Raw genomic sequence first — 26495 nt, forward strand, 5'->3', positions numbered from 1 at the left:
AGCTGCTGTTTGGTTGCCACTACAGACAAAAACTACCCTAGAAAACAGATTGTGTGGGTGCTGCACTACCATTTGGGATCACGGGGAGAAATATTTGGCAACTTCCTTGGAGGCTCACAACATTGCAGGCCACGGACAGCTGCATCGACATGGTGGAAGGCTTCACCGATCTGTAATAACATCTTAAGACGACCAGATATTCTGGAACGTCCGTAAATTAATGCAGTAACTAGTGTTAGTGCTAGTTTAGTTAACTGCTTCAGTTTATTAGGGAAGATAGTCAGATACCGACGTGTGTTCCTGGGGATTAAGCCTCCAAATAGCGGGAAGCTGCTCCTAGCTTGTAGCGAGCTAGCTGGGCGAAAGGGATACATTCTCTAACCTCCCTATCAACATGGCAATGTCCCTGATACAAGCCTGTCGGAGCCTGGCTCTTTCAACATGGCTGCTATCTTTTTGTTTTGTGCATTTGCTGTGTCTAGACTTCACTGTGGCGGAGAAAGAGGAATGGTACACCGCCTTTGTGAACATCACATATCTGGATCCCGTGACTTCTGAGATGAAAACAGAGAAAACAGAGTGTGGCCGCTATGGCGAACATTCACTCAAGAAAGAAGCCAAAGGGGTGGTGGTCATGCCTTCCGTCCTGCAAGACAGACAGGCTTGTGACCCCAACACTAAATTTCCCATCCCAAACACCAACAGTGCGTGGATTGCACTGATAGCCCGCGGCAACTGCACGTACAAAGATAAAATACGACATGCAGCAAGCCACAACGCGTCTGCTGTAGTAATATTCAACGTGGGTTCGAGTAATGCCAACGAAACCATAACAATGCCTCACCAAGGTAAGTGTCGTGCAGTTCTCCACTCGGCGCTGCCAACTGGCCGCATTTATTAAATGATGATGTGATCATTGCCTGACCCTCATAAACACATCAACGTTCAGCGACGCGTCCATCGGTAGCCGTGTTATCTCTTTGTTCGCAAGATCAAGGTAAATGTAAACAGGCTGAGGCACAAGTTCAGCAAATCCTTAACTATTCAGCCATCTGTGTCTTCTATATTAAACGTGTCGCTGATCTCCAAAGGCCTAGCACTGTATCTGTATTTACATTTTGGTTGCTAAAAACATGGGGGCGATGTTGTCAACCGAGGAAACTACACGAATAACAGTTTGTTTTACAGAAAATGTAGTCAGTATTAATGGTAGGGGTGCTAAGTTTTGCGTAGACATCATGCACTGCTGTCCTCTCGGAGTATATGCACTGGCCAAATACACAACATGCAGACATTATGGAATTTAAATGTAGCAAGAACCGTTCTCTTGCACCCCTTCCCCTCTGCAGTCCTATTTATAATTTCTTCTTCTTTTTCTCTCTCTCTCTCTCTCTCTCTGCTCTGCTGCACCAAAACTAGTCTAATGAAAGAAAGAGGAGGATTTTCTCTCTCTCTGTCTTAAATAATCATGCGGTATTACACTGTTACTGTTCTGTTAAGATTCACTTCTGTTGAATTCCTTATTTGGACTGAGAAAACTGGAATCTGTTCAAGCTGTGACCATTCTTCCATCAGTGTTCTGTGGTGTTTGGGATAGTTTCAGGTTAGGCTCTGTGCACACACCAGGGCTGTAAAGGGAATTTACACTGACTTGGGAGGAGTTTAGTCTTCAAGGGTATAAATAATATTGATAACACAGGGTGTCAGATCATCATCAACCCAGATGAGTCCTAAACCTAAGAGATCTTCTCAGAAGCAGCATTGCAGTTTAGTTATAGTGTTTACAGCCATACATCTATTTCTATTAATAATGTCTACTGCCATACATCTATTACTGCAGTTTAGTAATAGTGTCTATAGCCATACATCTGTGACTATGTATACTATAGTGTCTACAGCCTTACGTCTATCACTGCAGTTTAGTTGTAGTGTCTACAGCCATACATACATCCATAACGATTGATAGTGTCTACAGCCATACATATATCACAGCAGTTTAGTTATAGTGTCTACAGCCATACGTCTATCACTGCAGATAAGTTATAGTGTCTACAACCATACGTCTATCACTGACGTTTAGTTATAGTGTCTACAGCCATACATCTATCACTGTGTATTGTGTTTACAGCCATACATCTATCACTGTGTATTGTGTCTACAGCCATACATCTGTCACTATTTGAGTTTTGAAGGAATTCTGTACCAAGCTCTGACTGGGACTGTAGAACCAAATTAGAAGAAGATAGATGACTGAAGAGGCTTTGTGAAGCTTATCAAAAGATTAAATAGCCAGGTGTTGCTCTTGTGCTCAAACATTACACAAACTTGTAACCCAAATACACTTTTACTTCAGGGGTAAACTACATGGGTAGGTTTATATGCACATTAAGGAAAAGGAACATTTGTAGAACGACATAGTGATAAACTTCAGTGTTTACTCCTCAAAAAACAGTTAATGATGACAAACTATAGTGGTGTCACCACCCTAATCTGTGGTGCCACACGGCATCCTGCACCCTTTTCTGTGTTCTGACAGATGAAAGTTGTGGATTTATTGCATCTCGTCCTAACCACCCTGTAGATATAGGTTAATCTTATCCTGGATCAGAGCTTGTGTGTGTGTTGGTTAGCCTGTGCTAGCAGTACTTTCCTCAGATGACTCAGATGCTGGAGGGTACCTGTGTTTAATGCTCTGATTGCCTACAAAAATGAACATAGAAGACCATGTGGGGGAAGGGATATAGAGGAAGATTGAGTGGCTTGTGGAGTGGGGTAGGAGGGTGTTGGTGGTGACGGTGCATGGTGGAGATGTCACCATGGCAACCCAACCTCCCTGAGTCCGCCGGCCGATGGCAACTCATTAGTGTGGCGGGCGGGGATGTCTGGGACGCTCGGTCAGCGACGTGCGTCTCTCTCGTCTGCACCCCCACAGTGTTGCCATGACTAACGCGCATTTAGTGATGTGCAGGAACAGTGAAAACTCTGAATGTTCTCCCGTCTCACCAATAAGCATAACATAATGACTGATTGTTATGCTTTCTAAGGGTAAAGATGCGTAGGACCATTTTGTAGGACATCAAACAATTGCTACTGAACTGGAACTAAATGTAAATGTAATGGAAATTTTGTTAAAAGTTTCTGATTTTGTGGAATATATTTAGATTTTTTTTGTATATCAGAATACCATACAAATAGAACCTGGCCAAAGGTAAATCTCTAATCTAAATCACTGATCTGGACAACGGTAACTATAGATTGTGACTATGCCAAGGTAAGACAATGGCTCCTATTTACTTTGTGTAGGTCATTGCCTCATTTTCATATCTGGAGACCCATTTTTTTGGCAATGACCAATACCCATTAGCTGTGCAAGAGTTAGGTTACCTGTTTGAGTATTGATTAGTATTGATTATTGCTTGAGGCATGTATCGGTCAGAGACATTTGGGGATAAAGCCTTTAGTCGGATTCATAAGAGGGGATTGCAGCTTTAGAGGGGTCTAATTAGCCAGCAGACTAATCTACAAGCAGCAACTTCACCATAAGCTTTGAACATCGACTGAACACAACCATTTAGTTGAAATTTGAGGTCACAATCACAATCCTTTATCTAGTTTGTTTGTTTAGTTGTTTAGTTGTATGTTTGTAGATGGCTAGTTAGTGCTGGTACAGTGGTCTGATTGGTGCTCTGGGCTTCCGTTGGGGGCCTTGATGTGTGATTGAGATGCCAGGGAGGAGCCCTCCTCAGTCTTATCAGGCCAGTTCTGGATTCATCATCATGGATGAATAAGAGCTGGATTACTTTCAATTAGCAATTAATCCTGACAGGGTGTGCATGATTCATCCCCAGAGTGCGATTTGAGAAAAAGTCAGAGGGGGAGGATGTTTTTGATACCTTTATATTCATGAAACTAAATCACGAGCCACAGGGGACTATGTACAATAGACTATGATTTTTTTCTACACTAGAGTTGGCTGAACTGACTGATCAAAAGAGTGCTTTCTTTTCACCCGCTGCAAATTGGTGACCAGGTAGCTCGCTAGACAGCAACTTATAAAAAATCAAGCTAACCGATTTGGTTACTGCGGTTGACAGTTGGTGCATTAAAACAAGAATCTACTCCATCCTTCACACTAACGTGTTAAAACGCATCTTTTTATTTGATAATGCCAGCTTGTTTGTCACATTGTTTGAGTCAGCCTCGGAGTTCCCCCTCATCCTCAGAGTTGCCCCCCATTCTAACACCAGTAGCTCCTGTCCTATAAAATATGACAATATGCTGCACTGAATCCTTTTTATTTGTCTTTCATTTGGCTGGTATGCTGTCGTTTTGGCCTTGAAATTGATTATTTGTGCTTGGTGACATTCTGAAAAGCCTTGCATGGGTCAAGGCCAATGGAACCAGCAGCATCACAAAGCCGCTATGTTTAATATCGCTGTTGTCACACCAGCATGCGTGCTGACAGTAATAGTCCATGTCTGACTTTATTATTGTTTGTACTTTATTATTTAATTTTATTTTGCATAGTCTTTTGGTGAAGTTTTGGGGTTGGATTCTGTCCCCACCTGCCTACTTGTTGCTCGCACTCACTCTCTGCCTCAGTCATCACTCAGGAATCCTTTGGCAAAGACCAATAACCATTAGCTGTGCAAGAGTTAGGTTACCTGTTGGATTATTGATAAGTATTGATCATTCCTTTTGAGGTCATAAATCACAATCCTTTACCTAGTTTGATGTTTATTTGTATGTTTGTAAATGGCTAGTTAGTGCTGGTACAGTGGTCTGATTGGTGCTCTGGGCTCCCGTTGGGGGCCTTGATGTGTGATTGAGATGCCAGGGAGGAGCCTGGTTGTATTGTTGTTCACACTATAGACTTGTAATATTTGAATTTTATTTTACTTGTTGCTCGCACTCACTCTCTGCCTCATTCATCACTATGGAATTGCTAGCATTCTCTTTCTCTTTTTTTGCTCAATGTCTCTCACATTCCTGTGTTTTTCCCTCTCCCTCTTTTTGTCTACTGCTGTTAAAGTCTGTCTGTTTTGCTCTCGAGTGTCTGCCCCCACCCCACTCCTGTTCATTATTTCTTTATCTGCATTCTTCTATATTAAAAGGAAACCCCTAGAATGTATCTAAGTAAGCTGGGCAATGGAGGTCTTTTTGTCTCCCTCTACACAAATGCTTATAATCTGTCACACACATGACACACAGACACACTCTGTCCACACACACACTGTCATTTGTTAATTTAGTTTCACCTACTACACACACACACACACACACACACGTAAGGGAACATTCAATCTGTCATTCACTCACACAGACACCTTCTCTGACCCCCACATCTCACTGCCAATGACTGGAGCCCAGGAGAGCTGACCAGTGGCTGCAGCAGATGAGCTGGCTGCTATTTCTGGGGTGCTCTGACACCCCTCCTGTCATGACTTGTGTTCAGCCTTCTAACAGGAGCTGACAGACGGACGTAGTATGTGTGTGTGATTGGAGATGGGGTCAGAGTAGGGGAAGATGGGTGTCTGGAGGATGTGGTAATGGGTATGAGAGAGTAGGTGTTGGTGATGGGGGGAACGGAGTGAGGTGATTTGTGTGAGAGTGACAAGGCAGTTTCACTTGTTGCGGTAGCAATGATGTGGCTCAGTGTATGCTTAAGTTGTGTGTGTGGTTCCACCACATGCCAAGCAACAGTCAGTAAGGCCTTTCCCAGGATGCACCTGTGACAAAACCGAAAACACAGGACCCCTTATATGAATGCTGCACAGGGCCTTCTGTGTGTGCCCCACAGGTATCCCATCAGACCTAGCCTTTATGCCCGTCTGGCTATGTGTGTGTGCTTGCTTGCACTGAGAGTACTCTGTGTCTGCAGTCAGCTGCAGGTCTATCGGGCCTGCTCTCTGAACACCGTAGTAGCCTATCCATGACCTGATCTAGGATCAGATACTTGAGTTCACGTACTTTGTTGTGTTTTGCAGGACCATAGGGCAAAGCCAGCTCTTGAGGGATAGATTTAATGGTCCCAAAGTATAAGGCTGGTTGGATTCATGGAAACAAAGGCTTTTTGTGTCCTGCATACTCTGTAGGGCGAGTCACAGGTCTGTGTTTGTGGTGACTAATATAGGAGCTTCCTCAGGGAAAACAGACCTGACCTCTCACCCTTAGAGCTAAAGGAACGTAAGTAGAACAAAACGAGGCCGGGAGAAATGCAGTCGTCTGCATCAGACCTCCTGGGGGAATTAGTGGTGTTTGGTGTGAAGTCTTTTCCGATGGACCACCGCCACACCAACACAAACACAGGCAGATTTGCTCAGAAACCTTCAGTTGGTCAGACATACCCATACACTGTCACAGAATCTTATCCACACACAAACACAGCCGCTAACATTTAGGTCTGCACTACCAAATACAATAAAAAGATTCATAGGACATGTGCACACTCCTAGACGCCCTCACTGAAACTGACACACACACACTCACACGGTCTCTGTGTTCCGAGATGTGGTTTCCATCTACAGCCACACACACACCCCCCATCGATGAAGAAGTGAGCATTTTTATTTTGTACTTAGTACTAATCACAAAGGCTCTGCATAATCCAGGACCCTGTGTCAGGCCTCTCCCTCAGCCAAAGAGAGAAAGCCCCAGCTCAGCACTTAACACAGCCACCAGGGGATCAGTCGCCTGAGCCACTCGCACAGATACACACGCACACACGCAGGCGCCTCACCCCCCCCCCCCCCCCCCCCCCCAAAAAAAACAGTGTACAAGACACAACCACCACTGTGTATGGCAACCATACCACAGGTAGTTTTGGGGCTAAGGCTCAAGTCATCTTTGAGGAAAGGAGATGACCCAGTTTGAAGGAGCTACTTTCAGCCCTGTTTTGCGTCAGCACGAAGTGTCTGCTATTTTGGTGTTTAAAATTCCTGCAGATCTGAACATTGAGATACATTCTCTTGAACTTAGTCATGGAAAATGGGGAGTATAGAGGCCTGCATTGCCTCCGTTTTATGGCTTCTGTGGGACTGTCATGCTAGTAATATGAGAGGAGGGGGGAACTGGGCTGTGCATAGAGGCTGAGGCCTCCATGTATGCCTTTTGACCTTTACAAATATTTTGGAAAACATCCACAGGCCTCCCTTGTCATATACTAGCCCTGGTTTCCCCAAGTTACTAGCCGGGTTAATAGCCCTGGTTTACCCAAGTTACTAGCCCTAGTTTCGCGTATGGGGTCTGTTTCATTGTTTAAACCTTGGATGAAGGATCTCCATAATGATTCCAAATCCAGGCAGACGCTTCACACAATAGAGCATTCTCTCTATACACTCACTCACGCACACACACACACACACACACACACACACACACACACACACACACACACACACTCTCTCACTCACTCACACCCTCATTCCTGTTTAGAATAGCTATTGTGTCTGCAATTGTCAGAGAGCTTATGTTGAGGTCATGCTTATTTAGTGCTAAGCAAATGTACCCCGCCGCTCATAAGCTTCCTGTCTGTCTACCCAGTCCCTTTAGCCAACTTGGATGAGTGTGTCCCCTCTGGGATGAGTTTGGGAATTACAGTTGTATGACAGCTGCACGATGTGGATGTTTGCTAGGTTTTTTATTTTGTGTGCCAAATATATTTGTGTATTGTGTGTCTTATCTTAATTTAGTTTGTGAACTTTATTGTGTGTGTGATTTTCATGATGTTCAGTCAGATTTCGCTCTCTGTGAATGTGTGTGTGTCATGTCTATGTGCTGTATTCATGTGTGTCTGTATGTTAAGTATCCGAGCACTGTGATTGGTTTTGGTTGTGTGTCTGTGTGTGTGTGTGTGTGTGTGTGTGTGTTGCTTGTTTTCTTCTCTGAGAGAGACCCAGCCATCGCTCTGGAGGCCGTGGCTCCCCACTCTCTCGGCCAGTGTTATGTAACAGCCAGGCCTTGGAGCTGGATGCTGGATTACTCTCTGAGTGTGTCTGTGTGTGGGTGCATGTGTGTGTCTTGTACATTGTTTGTCTCTCTGCAGCTCTGAGGAAAGCTGGACTTGATACGCTAATTCCATTTCAATGCTTTTTTCACTCCCTTTCAAAGGGGATTTGGTCACATTCTGTTGTTTTCTGTGTTTTGTCATCACAAAGGCATATTGGAGCCAGAGCACACCTCAGTTCGGCACAGAGATTTTCTGTCAGATTCTGAAGTTAAGTAACTGTTGCTGAAAAGAGTTTATGAAAAGACATGAATCACTTTGTTCACTTGTCGTCCCTGCTGTTGTCGTGTGTGTGTGTGTGTGTGTGTGTGTGTGTGTGTGTGTGCGTGTGTGCGTGTGCTTGTGCGTGTTCGAGTGTGTGTGTTGGCCTTCTCTCCTAGTGCGAATGGTGTCCATATGGACTCTGGCCTTACATAAGCAGGATTTTCAAATGCAGCCTGATTAGGCTGGAACAGCAGTCTTTCTGAGTGTGGGGTGAGGGGGAGAGAGACCATAGTTCATGGTTCATAGTGAGTTAAATATAGTTTTCAGGCCAGCAGCTGACAATGAGGAGCCCAGCTGGTGGTGCCCACCTGGAAGCAGCTGGGTACACCATACACTCACACTCTCCCCCGCACACTCAAGTACTCACTCTCAGTCTCATGCATATTTGCATATGTTTTATTCAAGAGTAAGCCTACATCTACATAGATTCAGTGCCATATATACACCCAGTTCGTCTCTTTACCCCTCTCTCGTTCACACACACACACACACACACGGTTTGTCCTGTGTGCAGTGCACTATTTTCAGCTTGTTCGTACCAGGCCCGCAAAGTTGTGAGTCATGGAGATCAGAGATTAAACAGAAAATATAAAAAAGAGGAAAGATTTGAGGAACAAGACCATTCAAAGCATAAAGCATAAAAAGTCTGAAAAAGGCCTGTTGATATGTGCTCCCCCCTCTCGTCTGGTCTTTTAGCAGCAGCAGTAGCAGTAGCAGCAGCAGTGTTGCCCATCTGACACTCCTTGGCCCCAGGGGCTGTATTATGGTGCTCCCCATGAAGCCCTTTGTCTCATCCCAAAATGCCTAGCTGCACTTAAATGCTACTGTAAAGGCAGAGATATGCTTTTACGACTGCGAAACTGTGTGGCCAGTGGCTGGTCTTCGGGAAAATAACGTTGCGCCCCCTACTGCTCTGGCGGTGCAACGTTTTTTCCCCGAACACCAGCCATTCAATTTGCAACGCTGAAAAATAAATTGCCGGACCAAACTCCGTAGATGGTCGTGTTTGAGAAATAGACACTGTGCAATGTAAAAACCCTGTTATTGTAACTGAAAACTACGTCTGAGGGGATTTGCGAGGTGTCTGAGCCAGCTATCTAATGTTAGCATGCTACTACCCACAAGGTAAACAGCGGTGGATTGGATCAATCACAGCCTTGCGGTCTCCGTCATTTTGATGGATAGTTAAAAAAAATTGGAGTTGCACGTCAGGCCTCGGAGAGGTGCTCGGAGAGGGTTTGCAACGACACAAAGGGCTCTGCGTGTCTGCTTATGCAGAGGACCATAGATCAGGCTTAGTGAGTTGGCTGTCTTAAAGGGATGGTTCGGTTCCATGTGAGGTTGTAGGCTTTAACTCTGAGCTGAGGTTTGGGAGGATCAGTGGTGTCGCCCCAAGGTCTCTCCACCAGGACCCATTGATGTGCGGGAGCCTCTCATTACTGCTAAGTGCAGCTCAGACACTCGTCCTCAGCCCCGCCCCCGGAGCCACTCTGCTCAGCCGGGCTGATAAAGAGCCTGGTGCCTCAGCAATAGTCCAGTCAGTGTTTTCAGTGCAGTGCACTATAATTAGTTGATGGATGGTTATAGAAATACAGAGGCTCAGTATTCTGGGAGCGCATTTAGTGGTAGGATCTTCACCTTTGTGATGGCTTGGCTTAAAATCCACCATAAACATGCCCTCTACCCTAAGCAGCTGAGGTGTCCTTTACTTTAGTTTGTGCAGATTACACAGGTTGCTCGGGCTGTGTTCGATGTGCAAGGGTTAACTAAATCAACATGCAAGACAGAGCAACCTGTTTGTGTGGTAAAGGGTGAGTGAGTTCACCTCCCCTTCGGTTGCAGAGGCACACACCATAACAGTAGCAGCCACAGCCATAGGAAAGTGCCATCGCTGGTGTTCACTCGGATCAGTCCTGCATCAGCACCTCTCACAGTGCATACACTTAGACTATTCTATACACGTGGAGAGTGATTGTAACAGCTTCAAAGCATTCACAGCTAAACTATTACTGCAGGTCAAAATGATACATAGTTTAGCTTTAGCATTAGTTGTTTGTGTTTAGTTGTATTTGTTTTCATTACATCACAGAGTGTCCACCTATGTGCTCCACCATCATTACCACCATTGTCCTCACCACACTGTGCTCTGTTGTGGTGCCAGACCCCCCCCCCCCCCCCCCCCCAACTTGCAGCCCTCCCATGGCGTCTCCCTGCCTGATCGATTTGCTCTTCCTGGCAGACAGGCCATTTGGAGCTCAACAGGTTGACTTCTCTCTCTCTATCTATCCCCCTCTCTCTCTCACTCACACTCACACTCACACTCACACTCACACTCACACTCACACTCACACTCACACTCACACTCACACTCACACTCACACTCACACTCACACTCACACTCACACTCACACTTGTGGCAAAACATATGATGATCTCTATCAAAGTGGCTGAATGTGGGGGAGTCCAGCATGTCTGGTGTCCCTTTTGCGATTTCCCAGCAGCCCCTAAACAAGGTAGGAGGGTGCAATTCAGCATGCATGCGTCCCAGCTGCCAAAAACAATCTACATGTGACGTGCAATCTCCATAAGACCTACATCTAGGCACCCAGACAGACTCGCATTGACACATAAAATCCTACTGCCAAAGTTTAGCCAAAAACCTGTTAAAAGTGCTGGTGCAAAACAAAAACAAGACATAAATGTCCTGACTACCCTTCTAGAAATGTAATTAAGAGGAAGAGAAGCCCAGAAAACACAAGGTCACATAGCAAGGCATCTGAGCTGGTTGTGTCTGAACTTCACAGCTGCTCCACTAACCTGCTTCAGAGAGGAGAGCAGAGGCACACCTGCAAAGGAGACTGTAATGATGGAGTTGCCAGCATTCCTCAAGGTCTCCTCTTGTCCTCTTATTTGGTCCAGTCCTGACATTGCATTTTGTCATCCATGTTTTGAGACTGGACACATTTCTTAGTAAAAATGCAACTTTTCAACGGCATGTTTTGTTCCCACTCTTTAATGTTGATTTAAGAGGTGTCAGGAGACTTGCTAGTTGCTGGGGAATTTTTGGCTGTGTATTTTGGTCTTACTGCAATACCTGCCGACCCGAGTTATGACTTGTTCAAAGATTCACAGCTGTAATGTTCTATCCTGTTAACTGATTTGGAGACTTGGTAATTGAATTACGTTGTAATGGCTAAATGGATCTGCAGGCAGAGAGAGAGTGAGAGAGAATGAATGCTTGCATGTGTTTGTGTTTTAGAGAGGGTGTGAATGGCTTTGTGTCTAAAAGACTTTACGGGGTGAAAATGTGATCGACATCATGAGTGCATGACCGAGTTTCTGATGCTTGTGCTGTAGCCGCCTGTTCATTAAACGATCACCAAAATCGAACGTCCCCACTTGCAGCCAGGGTATGACCTGACTGTGACCCTCGTGTGTATGTGTGCATGTGCTGACTCTCAGAGTTGTGTATTAGTTTGCGTGCCCGTCTGACTGTCTGTGATGGCTTTATCTGACTGGTCCAGTGGCCTCTGGGCTTGCACCTACCCACAGCAATTGGTTATGGTAGTGCAACAAACAGGTAGCTGTGAACAAGCCTCTATTTTTGTATGTCCCTGTCGAGCAGAGAGGGTGAAGCAGTACACTGCAGAGTTTCATCTGTGTTATCTGGATGGAGCGGCGGCAGGTTTGTGGGGATATATGCATAAATCCTTTCAATAGATCGCATGTAATACCACACAACAGGCCATTTATTGAAACGAAATGGATTGGGCAATATATGGACATTTGAAGGCTAGCAGTGGACCCCACAGTGAAAGTTTGCTCTGGTTGTACAATACATATATAATGACTTTTAGCTAAACCATATGCTGTTTAAAAGACTACGGATTTATCTTTGCAGATTCGTTTTTGTTGTCGTTTTATATTTAATCTAATCATGGCACTTTGTATATTGCAAGCCCATAAGATAGGCCTTCATGCAGGAGAATTTCCGTTTTTGCTGTTGGCTGGCAATATTTTACACAGACCTTGTAGAAGAATCATGGCTTGTACAAGAATCCCATTATCTGTCCTCGTTTGTGTTGCATACATTTTTACTTACCAACATACTGTCTGCTCATGTGATTGCTACTGGTGCCCTGCTCCCTTCATCATATCATGGTTAGTGTTCCTGAAACCCACCCCTAAGCACTTGTTGTTCAAATGGTTAGAGAGTGGTTCATGTAGGTTGGCCAGTGGATCATTCCATTGAGTGTTAAAATATGAATTGGAAGTAGTGTTGCTTTCTTGAAGGTTTTAAATAATCAGGGAATGGAAAAGCACAATTCTTTACTTTAGCATTTCATTTGGGTGCTTTTGAGTAAATGGTAAATGGACTGCATTTATATAGTGTTTTTCTACTGAGCGAGCACACAAAGAGCTTTACACATTAATGCCTCAGACATCTACCCATTCATACACCGATGGCAGAGGCTAACATCATCGGGAGCGGTTAGGGGTTCAGTGTCTTGCTCAGGGACACTTCGTCACTTGGTGAGGAGGAGTCGGGATCGAACTAGCAACTTTCAGATTACTAAACGATTCCTCTACCTCCTGAACCACTGTCGGCCCGAGTACATCAACATTTTTAAAAACGAATCTCTAGAATACCCGTACTGATTTGTTAGTGAATCGTTTTCATGGATCAGGCTGGTGTTTCAGTGTGTTAAATAAAGACAGACTCTTTTATTTTGTATGCCTCTTATATACAGTAGATAATGTGCTCTTATATACTGGCAAATCAATTAATATATATTTTGTTGACACTAACCTCTGTCCCTACATTTGGTTAGGATGAACTTAGGTGTTCAATGTTACATCAATATCCATTCATATATCTCCATATTTCCCCTGCAGGCACTGGTGAAATTGTGGCCATCATGATCCCGGAACCCAAGGGCCGGGAGATCATCGCCCTGCTGGAGCAAAACATATCAGTCAACATGCACATCACCATAGGAACGCGGAACCTTCAGAAGTACGTGAGCCGCACCTCGGTGGTGTTCGTCTCCATCTCCTTCATCGTGCTCATGATCATCTCCCTCGCCTGGCTGGTCTTCTACTACATCCAGAGGTTCCGCTATGCCAACGCTCGAGACCGCAACCAGGTACACCCACCTCCCAACACTAACCACCTGATTTCGATTTTGAAGCAGCCACTAACATTCAAAGCTTTGTCAATGTGATTAAAGGGGAAAGTTTGACACTCTTAGAGAGTAAACACACATCTGCAGCACTTGGAGCAGAAGAGGAGCTCTTTGCTCTCTGGCCAGATGTGTTGCTGGCCCAGATAAGGAGAGTAGTGCTTGTTTGGTTTTACGAGTCCCTTGTTGCTTGTGATGCTTGCTTAAAGCTGCTTCCTCCACAGAGGCGCCTGGGAGACGCTGCCAAAAAAGCCATTAGCAAGCTGCAAGTGAGGACCATCAGAAAGGGAGACAAGGTACTGACCTCGTTATCTGCCTCATGTATGTCCATCCCCTTGCCTAACAGATGTTTCTGTGACTGATCATTGTAGTCTGTTATTTTATGTTCAGTTCACTTTTTGTGTGGGGAACTGGTCATTTTTAAAGTCAGAGATCTAAAACAACAGGTGTGCTGAAGTGCATATCAAAAGCCCAAAAATCTGCAGGATAAATGGAGGTTGATGTAAACATAACCATTAACAGGGTGATATAGTGCCTCTGTTCCTGTTGATAAGGAGTCGTGCCTTGCCTAAGGGGTTGCTCAATCCCATCAGACACGCTCAGTGCATTTTACTGCCCCTGTGTTCCTTAATGTTTTTCTCATTTTCCTGGAAAGCCATTGCTAAAAGGTTATGCTGCCTCATCCGCAAATGCCTCTTGTTGGTGTTGTTTTTGCAGGAAACGGAGTCGGACTTCGACAATTGTGCAGTGTGCATCGAAGGCTACAAGCCCAATGATGTGGTTCGGATATTACCCTGCAGGTAGGTTTTCTTCAGATAGAAAATATTTGCTGAATGTCTTTTGGCATTCGTAGGTGTCCTTTTCATGTGGCACCTATTGTCATGTTCATTGAAAGATGTCCTACCATTTAACTTGCACTGTATGCTGGCCAATTCTTTATCCTACTCTCAAGGCTGCTGCTTATGGGCCCTTGGTAAAGTGTTGCTGAATTGTTGGCTTTTGAGTTGGGTTGTGTTTCACTGGTGTTTCTCCATCCTCAGACATGTCTTCCATAAGAACTGCGTGGATCCCTGGTTACAGGACCATAGGACGTGTCCCATGTGCAAGATGAACATCCTTAAAGCGTTAGGGATTCCGGTGAGCCACCCCCTGTCTTGCCCTACACAGGCCACATAGCTGTCCACAGGTCCCAGGAATTCCTACTCCCAGTTATCCCTCTCCAACACTGCCCCCCTTTCCTCACCACTCTTTCCAATGTTGCATCTTCCTACTCACAGGCGTCTACATCCGACCCTTACTAAGGATCAACCCCACCCCTACCAGCTCCTGCCATCACATCACACACCCAGGACCCCCCCTTTCATGTCAGGCCCGCTTTCAGCATCATTCAAGAAGGTTTATGGATAGGTCCTGTTTTTGACAAAAGAAAATGTCTTCCTTCTGTAGCCAAACGCTGACTGCTCAGACGACATCCCTCCGGACTATGAGGAGTCTGTGGGAGGGCCACCCACCAACCCAGTGACGGGAGCAAGTGAGGTGACGGTGAGCGAGAGCTCGGTGGTGCTGGACCCCGCCGTACGCTCCATGGGTCTACCGCAGGTCTACCATGACGCTGATCCCCTTTCCCTGGTTGGAGAGAGCCCCCACATCGCCAGCAGTAAGTAATATACTGTACACACAAACAAAGGTCCGGACAATTTTTTTCATTTCTTGATTATCTTTTTCCAGTGAACTTGTTGTGAACTTTCATTTATAAGGGCCAATGCAGTCAAAAGAGGGCATAAATGTTATGGTCATGAAAAATGTGGTTAAAAAATATGGAAGAGTTATGGAAATATTTTGGGAACTTTGACTCCTGCACTCTTGCCATCACTATTTCTCCCACCTCAAATTCATAGTTGCTGTGATGATACCATGATGGTAACCTTTAGCTACTACATTGAGGTACACATCATTGCACACCTGGACTTCTATAGATTGTAGATCTATTGAAGCTACACTAAAGGCCGATATGTGCTTCTGCGACTGCGGTACTGCGTGGTCTCGCAGTTGCTTCGACGGATTCGTCAACATTTATAATAAAATACATCTGAGGGGATTTGCAAGGTGTCTAATGTTACCATGCTACTACCCAGCGATTTAAAATTTGTTTGTTGGACTTTTTTGTTTGTTTGAAGTTATCGAGACTGCAATGTAAAAACCCTGTTCATGCAACTGAAAAATACGTCTGAGGGGATTCGCGAGGTGTCTGAGCCAGCTATCCAATGTTAGCATGCTACTGACCACAAGGTAAACAGCGATGGGTAGGAACAATCACAGCCCAGCAGCTTGTGTAGCCTTGACGTATAGTTACAAAATTTGGGAGACACGCGCAAAAGGTGCTTGGAGGGGGCTTGCAACGACGATTGCGTGACGACCACAAATTAAGCTTAAGTATTTCTTCTCAAGTTCCCTAGCCATTCGGATGGCCTGGTGATTTTCCAAAATCGTAGAACGTAGCTACTGCTTACTCGTGGAATACTTCTATGTTATGCACAATGTTTTCCGTTTGTACTGCAAACTATAGATCCCTTCGTGACTGAACTGCTTTGCTGTAGATCAGGGCATGTATTCACAAAGCATCTTATGGATAAAAGTGGCTGCTCACTTGCAGATTTAAGAGAAACACCTAAAAATAATGGGAGTGTCAGGGTTAAGTCTGGGAGAACTAAGAAGTAGTTGAGTAGACCAACTCCCAAACAAATGAAAAATCGCAGCCGTTATTCCAAAAAACTAAAGCCCACTACTTTAAAATGTTCTCTGGAGTTTAAGTTACTAATTTCCAGGCCCTTCCAGGCAATATTACATATTGCTCAATTTAAGCCAGGCGCAAATTCCTCATAGCTTAAAAGAATATGCGATAATCAACCTACAGAAGTACGCAGAAAATATCCATCTTGAAATCTATCTAACGGTAGCAAAATTTGACCGCATCCATTGATTTTCACAAAATTGACTGCTTCTAAAACAGTATGGTTTCTATTAGATATTATAGATAAACACCTAGTAGCCAGAGATGGGCAAGAACCTTGCTAGATTTCGACGTTGGTATTTGTTTAATGTATAGACTAGTCACATCTGTAAATTGCGACAATTTAGAGTCCAACTTCTGTCGTATGTTTTTGTCACGCTGGTTGTTGCCAAGGTAGTAAACAGCCATGGCCCATGGGCTCCTCTGGTGTGACTGATGGCAGTTAACATTAGCATGTGTAAGCATGACCGCATTAGCCAGCACTAGTTTGGGTCACTTCACTGGCTGTGTGTCTCAAATACTTACAATAATCCATCTGCCCATTGACCAGAGTATGAATACAAATACTCTTTTACTTAACATGCCCATCCCTACTAGTAGCCGTGATAAATTGGTTAAGGTAAGCTAACTTCAGCTGATGCTCAATGCTTTTTGGCTCAAGCTGCCTCCATCTTTCAAATGCATCTCCAGTATTTACTAATGTTTTACTACGTCTCTGGTCATAGAGCTTTTCAGAAGGATGCCAAGGCTTTTTAGAATCAAAATGTATCTCTGTTGATCCAGTTCGTTTGCTTGCTTCCATGGCTGCAGTTTCCCTGGCAAATTGATATCTGACAACCTGGGAAATGGGCAGTGGACGTGATCGGCAAAACACAAACAGACGTTCCGCTCCACCACATACATTTCAAAGAGAACATACTGGCTATAGCATTGTTATCAAAGAAGCCAGTATTTCAACTTAGTATGTCTAAGATATATCATGGTATTTTTATGAATATATAAATATATTACATATTCTTCCTTCAGATTAAATTTAGTTTTATTGTTGTTTAATGTTTTATTCTTCATAAAGATGAGTTATAAAACGATGCTAAACACTGTATGTCTGTGGGTAGTAGTTATGCTCACTGTCCTTTTAATGCTCTGTATAGGAGCACAGACTAGCACGTTAGTTCAGTGCTGCTGTTGCCTCCATCATGTAAACTGGGTCAGCCGTCACCTGCTCTGTGTTACCCTAACCACATGAGTCTGGGCACTCTAGGGGCAATGGACTAAACAAAAAAAATATTCCCAGCCCTTCACCACTTTTTGTAGGTCATACATATAATTCTGAATCCAGTCTGCTCTGGTTTGCTTTAGTTTGCATGCCTAGCAATGTTAGCAGTTAAATTGGTGGTGCTTTTTTATTTGTACCAACTTCTCAGGCAGAGCCACTTTTGATGTAACTTGCTGTACCCCTTGCTAATTCATTCAAGTATAAAAACATGCTAGCTAGACTAACTAGCCAGCAATCCTGAATAGAACTAGCCAAGAGACTAGCCAGTTCTGAATAGAATTAGCCATGCTGACTAGTCAGCAGTCCCCAGAGTTGGCCAGACCTGTAAACCAGCCCCCAGTCTTAGCAAAGATGGGCAACTAGTGATCACTCCTAAGTATGACTGGCTGTACTAGCACAGTGAGGGAGTGTGTGAATGTCTCTGTGTTTTCACCTTGCCTGGGTGCAGTGGCTCAGGCCTGGAATTATTTGCTCTGGCAGCCCTGCCGCCACTTCCTGCTGGTGGTGCTGAAATTCCAGTCAGAGCTGGATCCGTCATGCAGGACTGGGAGGGAGGCAGGGGGTTGCAAAGAAAAAAAAAACCTGTGCCAGGGAACAAGTAAATGCAGCCTTTGTGAGTGGCTCACTCTCCTCTGCACGCTGTGAAAACACCCTGTGAGGCCTGAATCCACCAAGGAGCTCTGCTTTAGGCCTGGAGGTGTAGGGAGTGTGCCTGGGCAAGTCGCACAATAGCGGCCATTCTGTTTTCCCAGCATGCAAATGGGTAGACCCCTGTCTTCCCACCCTGCTGATTTCAGCAATCAGAACCTCAGAGGGCTTGTTGCCCAACTCTCCATCGTGGTTTCTGCATTTCTCGCTTCCTTTTTGTCTCGTTCTCTTAAAACATTCCTCCAAAACTTTCTTCGTTGGAAACATAGTAACAGCATTCCTAAAGGGGGGACCAAGCCAAGTGTTTAATCCTTGGCTGAGAGTTTGTGTGTGGGGGGGGAGGGGGTGGTATTTGTTAGTTGTGTGAGAGAGCAGCTGGATATTGCAGACTGCATATGTGTAAGCGCTGATGAATCCTGCTCTGGTTTTCTCATACGTTTTCTCATCGAGCTGGAGAGTTGGCCTGGGTGTGCAGGCTGTGCTCATTTTGGCCGGTTGCCGATGCCGACACCGATATATACACCTCAGCTTTTTAATTATTGGAAAGTCTCTCCTGTACTAGAATTAATCTGTTATTATGCTAGGGTATTGCTGTAAATACAGGACATTACAGACTTGATTTGTATCATTTTAGAAATAGACATTCACTCATGAAACTGAAATGGTTTCAAATATGGCAGATTTATTTATATTTTCACGTCACAATTTTCATACTTGAACAGTACCTCCTTGAACTTGAACAACTACACTCTGGAAATACGGCTTGGCTTACTTGGCAAGCTAACGTTGGTTGACTGACTTACAGTTTAGTAACGTGCCTTCTAGGATTTCTAGACTAATCTATGTAACGTTATTGCCAAGTTAGCTGTATAAAATCCACATATGGAAAAGTAAGCCATGTACAGATAGCGTGGGCTCGTGACATAACGTTTCACATCGCGTCAAATGAGGCATCATCAACTTCTCTGGTGTCACGTAGCATGCTTGGCTACCTTTGCAAGCTAACCTTGGTTAACTGACTTACAGTTTAATAACGTCCCTTCTAGGATTTCTAGACTAATCTATGTAACGGTATTGCCAAGTTAGCTGTTTAAATTCCATAAATGCAAAAGTGAGCCATGTACAGATAGTGTGGGCTTGTGACATAACGTTTCACATCCCATGAAATGAGGTATCATCAATTTCTAAGCTAGTGTTGTCTAGCTAACTCCGTAACTTATTAACGTCTATTAGCGCGACAGGTAATGTTGTGTCACGTGTCACGCAGGTGGTCTGCATCTATGCATGCAACCTACGTTATGGCCAAGCTGCATCTCCTCCTGCTTCTCCTGAAAAGTTTTCTGACAAATAGGCATTTTGTCATCATCCTCTGATACTGTGAAGTAGGCTACTGCCACACAGCCGATGCTCATAAACATTTGCTTCGCGTGCTCATAAATTACAGTCACCTTATCGGCCAGGTACATCGGCAGACATTTTTCATATCTGCCGATACCGATGTCTTGCCGATATTATGGTGCATGCCTAGTCTAATGTGTATAAATAAGAAAGGTGGCAGAAGTATGGAAGTGTGTATGCATGTGAGGGCGGAAAGGAAAGGGAGTGGGTGGAGGAGATTTATAAAGGAAGAGCGAGGAAGAGTGGAAAGGGGGTGGAAAGGTAGAGATAATGGTGGCTAGCTAATGCAGTCACTCAGGCAGTAAGAGAACGAGACTCGCTCTAATGGCTACTGCTGTATCTGACCCCACCATCGAACCAAGACCTACAGCGGCCCCAGCAGTTGAGCTGTTACCATGGACACACACACACAAACGCCTGCCTCTTGGGCATTGAGTCATTATTGGATTAAAATGAAGCGCCACCGCTTTGTCCCCTCATCATGTTCCATTACCTTATGAGCGTCTAGGGTGGGACAGAGGATGGGGGTTTAAAGGCAGGGGGGGGATGGGAGAGGAATGGAGTAAGGCAGCTGGGATCATTTAGTACTTGGATGGATCCCCACTGGTTTGGTGGTAATCATCAGAACGCAGTCTGTGAGACGATGGCTTGTTCTCTCCCATTAAGCTGTGCTTTTATGAAACCCATAACAAGGAACTCCACTGCTCAGATTCACTCTAGTTTCAAGTGAGGTGGTTTTGAATAAGTACACAGACCTAACCTTCTATTTTCTCCTTTGAGTTACCTTTCTGCTATGGTGGTAAAATGCCTCTTTTTCATGTTATTCTGTCTGTCTGTAACACTCAAGAACAGGCTTTGATCCAGCCAAGGAGCAGGTCCTTGTGTAACAGCAGGGCACAAAGCTTCAAACGCTCATGAGTTAAAGCATGTTAGTCAAACACACTACAAGGCTATGAAAACCTTTATTCTGCTAATTGAATCGGGCACTTCAAAGTTACATGTGAATATGTTTCTTGACCCCTGCCGGGTGTTGATTGAAGAAACACTTACAGAGGCGAGGAACTCGATTTCTTAGGCGAGTTGCCAGTTTGTTTTATATCAGCAATACCCGAGTCAGGCCACAGCAAGAGGGTTAAAAATAGCACTCTGTGCTCAGCCATCGTTATCAGCTAGAGGAAATCTTAGCCCTCCGCTGTTTGGATCACTGTCTGCGAGTTCTGAAAGTGTTCCCATGCTGCGTGCAGGTTTTGTAAGGACTCTCTGGAAGGGCAGTGTCGGGCCAAATGTCCAAGAAAACATGTTGTGTAAAAAGTTTTAGTGAGTTTGGAATAAGCTGTTTAAGCAAATTAGATGCGCCTATGGGGGGGTTATATCACTGTTGTTCTCATCTCTCCGGGTGCATGCACGGCCACACTAATAAACTCAAGAGTTTGTTGCAGACCTCTCCTACTTAATCTACTGTTTCGTAATCCACCACATTTAACAGACTGTAGCCTCTTTCTTTCCTATAATAAGCGCTTTGCACTTGCATCTCTTCTCTGTTCCACCTCTAGTTCTTGAAATCCATTGGTGTGCAGATTTTTCATGGAGTTATTCTTGATAGTAGCTGTTGGTGAGGTATGACCGACGGATGTTTCTCAGTTACATGTGTGCTGTCAGTTTTTATTACAGAACTTTTGGTTCTAAATCTTGAGGTGTGCTAAACCATAAATTGGCTGTCATGCTTAGTTTTCTTCTATGCAATCCAAATGCTATGCTATGTCATGATAATAAAAACATTCTGATGAGATGGCAGTGGTAAATATGGTAGTTGACGCATATAAAAACAGTTTGTGTCCACCTTCTGAACTCATGTTGAAGTATCCTCGAGAAAGACTTGTGGTTCCAGCTTCTCAAGTACTTAGTTGTAGGTATAAGACTAAATAGTTCACCATACTAGTGCCATTTTCACCTAAGTTTCTTATAATAGACGTACATTCAGTCCTAAATGTGTATAAACAAATACATCTCAGCTTTGGGAGACTCTACTGCAGCAACACAGCTTATTTTCACTGCACGTCAGCTTCCTTTATGCAGTGGTCATGCACCACTTCCACTGGTCTCTAGCAGCTGGTCACCATCTGCCATTGCAGGCTACATCTGGACCACGTATTATGCTATTGTTCTGATTTTCGTCTGTATGCAGAAACCAGTTAACCTTAGCAGGTGTTCATTTTTAGTGGTTCCCTAAGGCAACCCTCATTCTGTTTCTAATGCATAGTGGTCGCTTTCTGCAGTTATGAAATCCAACCCAGCTACATGCTATACAGAATCAGATATGGTTTAAGTGTTTCAGCCAAAACATCCTTGAAGCCATGAGTGTTGTTTACCCTGGTCTCCATTCATGCCATATCTGGGTCAAAGCTGTAATAGAAACTGTCCTCTCTAGCCTCCATTATGTCTCGACTTCAGCCTTCATTGTAACTGAAACAGTTCACATTGACCTCCATTTTGTGTCTAGGTCTTATGCTGACAAGTAAATGGAACTTTCCCCTCATAACCTTTATTTAGTATTTTTGTTTGTGGGTCTTTGTGGTATTTCAGCCTGTCCTCCTTGAGCTACTGTCTATGTCTAAGAACACCTAAGGGTGGTTGAAAAACTCTTCCATGTTCTTCCTTATTCTGTGCCCCAGTCAGTCCTTAACAGGAGCTGAAGTTGATCTCCTTGCCCTCCATTTTGTGCCTTATTTTAGCTTTAGCTTTAGCTTAAACTGTCATTGGCCAACATTCAGTTTCTGATCAGGCTGTCTCCTGTGTGTCTCCTGTTGCAGGTGAACACCAAGCCCCACTGAGCAGTGACTCAGACACCTCACTCATCCTGGCTGTGGAAGTGGGATTGTCCAATGTGGAGCTGTCAGCGGAACAGGAGCATGAAGAGGTCAAGTCCTGAGCCATGACCCACATCTCCCCGGTGTTGCCACGGAGACAGAGGACCAGGACAACAGAGAGGAACCAAGGCCAGGATCAGGAACCAGAAAGCCTTCTTAAACTAAAGGGGAAGAAAGAGAAACAATGTAACGGAAGCCCGTTTTGCGCAATGTCCTTTATTTTTGTCCCCGTGGTTTCATCGGCTACAGAAAAAGGTTCGGAAAAGAGAAAGATACACTATTTGTCATCTTTATAACTCAATGGCCACAGTCACACCTTGATTTTCCTCTTCCCTTTTTTCTAAGCTTCTGTCAATAGGCAGATGAAGCATTAAGCCAATCACTGTCATGTTCTTTGACAAACATTTCATACTATTTTGTTTTAAATGTGTTTTCCATGAAACATTCACCTCCCCTGACTCTGTGGAAATGTTGACTGTTTGATTTCCTTATACGAGATCACTGCCAATGTATATTCTTGATTGAAACACAAGTCTTTCTATACATATATATCTATAGATATCAATACACACATGCAGCCAACCGTGTTTGCTTCAAGTGTCAAAAAGCAGTCTCTGTGTGATCCAACCAGCAGCAGTAAACTTCCTGTTCCCAAACACTAGTACACATTGAACTTTGACCCTGGGGCAAGAGATGTCCTGCTATCCTTTCAACATGCCATGTTTCGTGAACTATGCACAGCCTCCAACCTTCCCACGCATCCCCGCAGTTTTTGTCCCCAGAAATGACTTCTATGTATTTTTGTTTGTATTTTTGTTTATAAGCTTTGTCTCTTCTCAAGTACAGCACCCGGACCTGTCTTGTCTTGTATTCGGCATCTTTGCTCTCAGTGGCAAGACTCAATGCGATTGCGAATTGAGATCCCCACAATCAATCCCCAGTGACAATCACTTTCCAAGCATCGCATCCACAGAGACTTACCCACCCTCACCTTCTGAAAAGATGGTCATCATCTGAAAGTGCGTGGCAAGGCTGGAGGGCAGAGGGCAGACCTAAGAAGAACTCTGCCATATTCTCCTGTATGATGAATGGAGACCTTAGCACAGCTAGAGGTTGGTCTTCCTGTATCTAATTTTTATATGTGCCAAGTTAACTCTAAAGAACTACAGGTATAATTTATGCTTAAGATATAGGATGTTTTGTATTATTTTTGTTTGTTTGTTTTTCATTGTGTCACAGTGAGTCTGGATAGGTTTGATGTATTGGATCATTGAGTTCTGCAAGTCCAAAGAATGTGATTGGGGTGAAGTACTATTTCAAAATGTCAACAAACTTAGTTGCATCTAAGTTGCCCTACCCAATACTTCATTAAAAAAAAATATTAAGGTTCGAACAGTCAAAGAACAGCACACAGACTGATTCTCACATAATACAAGGCGCCTTGAATAACAATTCTCCTTGATGTTAAAACTTACAAAATTGTGAAAATATGCTGGATGACTTTTATTTTAATACGTATTGAAGAAAAAACATTTATTTTTCTAAGAAAAAAATCAACAAAAAAGAATATCAAGGAAAGTTTACAGTGGAGGAGAAACTGGGCTTACGTGGAAAGTGGCTACATTGCTAAACTACGTCATACATTTTGGCTTTTTGACATGCACAGAAACTTTAACGAATAAGTATTGTGCATCCCTCTTCCTTCCTGAAATATTGCAACAGAAAGGCACCTTCCCTGTGTTCCCCTCTTTTCCCCTCATCAAAGACTTCTTGTTTTGCTTTCAGAGCCATTTCTGCGATAGGACATTTCAAGTGAAGCTTGCTGCCTCAATAGTATTTGTCAAATGCCTTTCCCCCGCAACATTTTATCCACATCAGACTGAACAGGGGTCTTTTATAGAAATGTAAATTCCCTTTTAACGTAAAAGGACAAAAAAAGCACACATACCCCAAAAGCCCTCTTTCACATCCTCTTTCCCCCTCCCGCTCTGAAGAATGTTGAATCCATGAACTAAAGCTGACGACACATTCCCTCTTCAGTCACTGTGTTCACCTTTCTCTTGCTGATCTGTGGATATTTCTTTACAATCATTATATAGATTATTTTGTTGGACTCTATCTCTTTCTCAGTCTCTGTCTGTCTCTCTTTCTCTCTCTCTCTCCCTCTCTCCCCATATTCCCGCATGGTTCATGAGAGACGACTTGGCTGTGCAACAGTCATGTCATGCTGGTCAGTCAAGAGAAAGGAGTCAGACTGAATGATCCGCAGGGAGGCCGGTTATGTGTGCAGCGGAACAGGGTCAGGTGAGGTGCTGAACAGGCCCTGGGGAGGTGAGGAACAGGGCCAGGGGAGGTGCTGAACAGGGCCAGGGGAGGTGCGGAACAGGGCCAGGGGAGGTGCAGAACAGGGCCAGGGAAGGTGCTGGATGCCTTCAACTCCAGCAGTATCCAGAGACCAGCCATGGGGAGGATCCGTCTCGCCAGCCAAAAGACTAAACTGAGAGCCGAATAAAGCAGTGTATTGCAGAATTGTGTTTGCAATGTTATCTAGGTGTGTGCGGATGCAGTCCCTGAATCCTGGATTTCAAGTTGGTTGCACAAGTCGGTGACCTTGCAGTGCCACATGCTGGTTAATGTGTCCCATTTGTACGTTTGTACGCAGTATTGATTCAGGTGTGTGCAAGATATTCACACGTTATTGCTTTTCTGAGCTCAGAGCTTATTGAAATACTTTTCACCACAGCACGGACTTAACAGACCCCAATGGAATTTTAACAATGGAAGCACATTTTGTTCCTCTTTCTTTTTTAGCTTTTTGACTTCCTGAATTTATCCCCAATTTCATCATGTAACTGCAAACAAAAAGTTGGCCTGTTGATTTAGTCATTCTGAGACATTTAAGCACAGATTCCTGTTGCCACTGAACACCCCACCCCCCACCCCTGTCTCCAAATCCATCTCCCCACACACACTCTCTATTGACCTTCAGGAATGGATTTTCCTTTTGATCTGCCCCTCTTGTCAAGGCCTTCTTGGTGTTCCTGAGAAGCAATGTGGAGTGCTTTTTCATGCATCGTTTAGTGTGTGAAACCTTAACAGTGCTTCATTACTCCCCTGTACTGAGTAATTGAGATGATGAATGCTGTCTGAGACGAGATTTTTCAAGAGTGAGTGGGTGGCTCTTTTTAGGAATAAAAGGCACTGACTTTCCCTTGAAGGCATGTCCAAGCATTTCAAAGCATCAGTCAGTTTTCCACTATTTTTCTATTCATTTTTGAGACTTCATGTAGTCTTCTAATGGCACTTACTCCTGTCCATTTGTAGATCCCCTTTCTTTCAAGTTAACCAAAAGAAATACAAACACTAAGTTAAAGAATGAAAGGAAAACACTTCTGTAGAATAGGGTCTGGCATCATGAAGATAAAGACATTTTATAAATGTTTCATAACACAGTTCCCAGTACTCATTAAGCACTTATACATGTTTGGGTCGGCATTCTCGGTTGTGTTTAATGCCTATTTTTCATGGTGAGCCCGAGCATTCACAGGAGTACTTGTTACAACGTCTACATAGGCTTGTAAAGTTGCATTAAAATCTCTACATGCCTAGAATGGCGTCGACAGCATTCTCTCCTTTAAGGCCCTCTTCACAAAGTGCTACAGATATTTGCTGACCTGTTCCAGCCCTTTTTAACAGGCCATCTCACTCAGCCAGGCGGGCACAACTACCCAGCACTTTACCTCTCTACAGGGAAAAAGAATCAAATGTGAAAGAGTAGGATCCCTTTTCAGCGCACCTAGTCGGGGCAGACAACCCAGGGTCCCTTGGGTGATGGCCTCTGGGTCACCCCAACAGTAGATGAACTAAGTCAAGGGTCTTTCTCTCTGGCTTTCCTCTTTTTCCTTACCCGTCTCTTTTGAACCTTTTTTTTTTCATCTTTTGTCTTAAACGATCATGGACTGGGGCGGGTTGTTACATGAGAAATGTTATATACATTATCCAGAGGTCTTACAGTATTGCTATTTTGTTATATAGAGGACAATGTAAATATGTTCAGCTGTGT

The 26495-nt window shown here is 44.1% G+C and overlaps 1 protein-coding gene across 1 annotated transcript; it reads left to right on the forward strand.

The window, feature by feature from the left end:
- The first annotated feature begins 136 nt into the window (after positions 1-136).
- rnf150a (ring finger protein 150a) lies at positions 137-26495 on the forward strand. Its single transcript, XM_080836376.1, has 7 exons — positions 137-848; positions 13166-13416; positions 13677-13748; positions 14170-14252; positions 14493-14589; positions 14899-15109; positions 22376-26495. The coding sequence occupies exons 1-7, from the start codon at positions 395-397 to the stop codon at positions 22492-22494; spliced, it is 1287 nt and encodes a 428-aa protein (XP_080692502.1). The 5' UTR covers positions 137-394; the 3' UTR covers positions 22495-26495.

This window comes from Sprattus sprattus, assembly GCF_963457725.1.
Source record: "Sprattus sprattus genome assembly, chromosome: 4".
Taxonomy (NCBI): domain Eukaryota; kingdom Metazoa; phylum Chordata; class Actinopteri; order Clupeiformes; family Clupeidae; genus Sprattus; species Sprattus sprattus.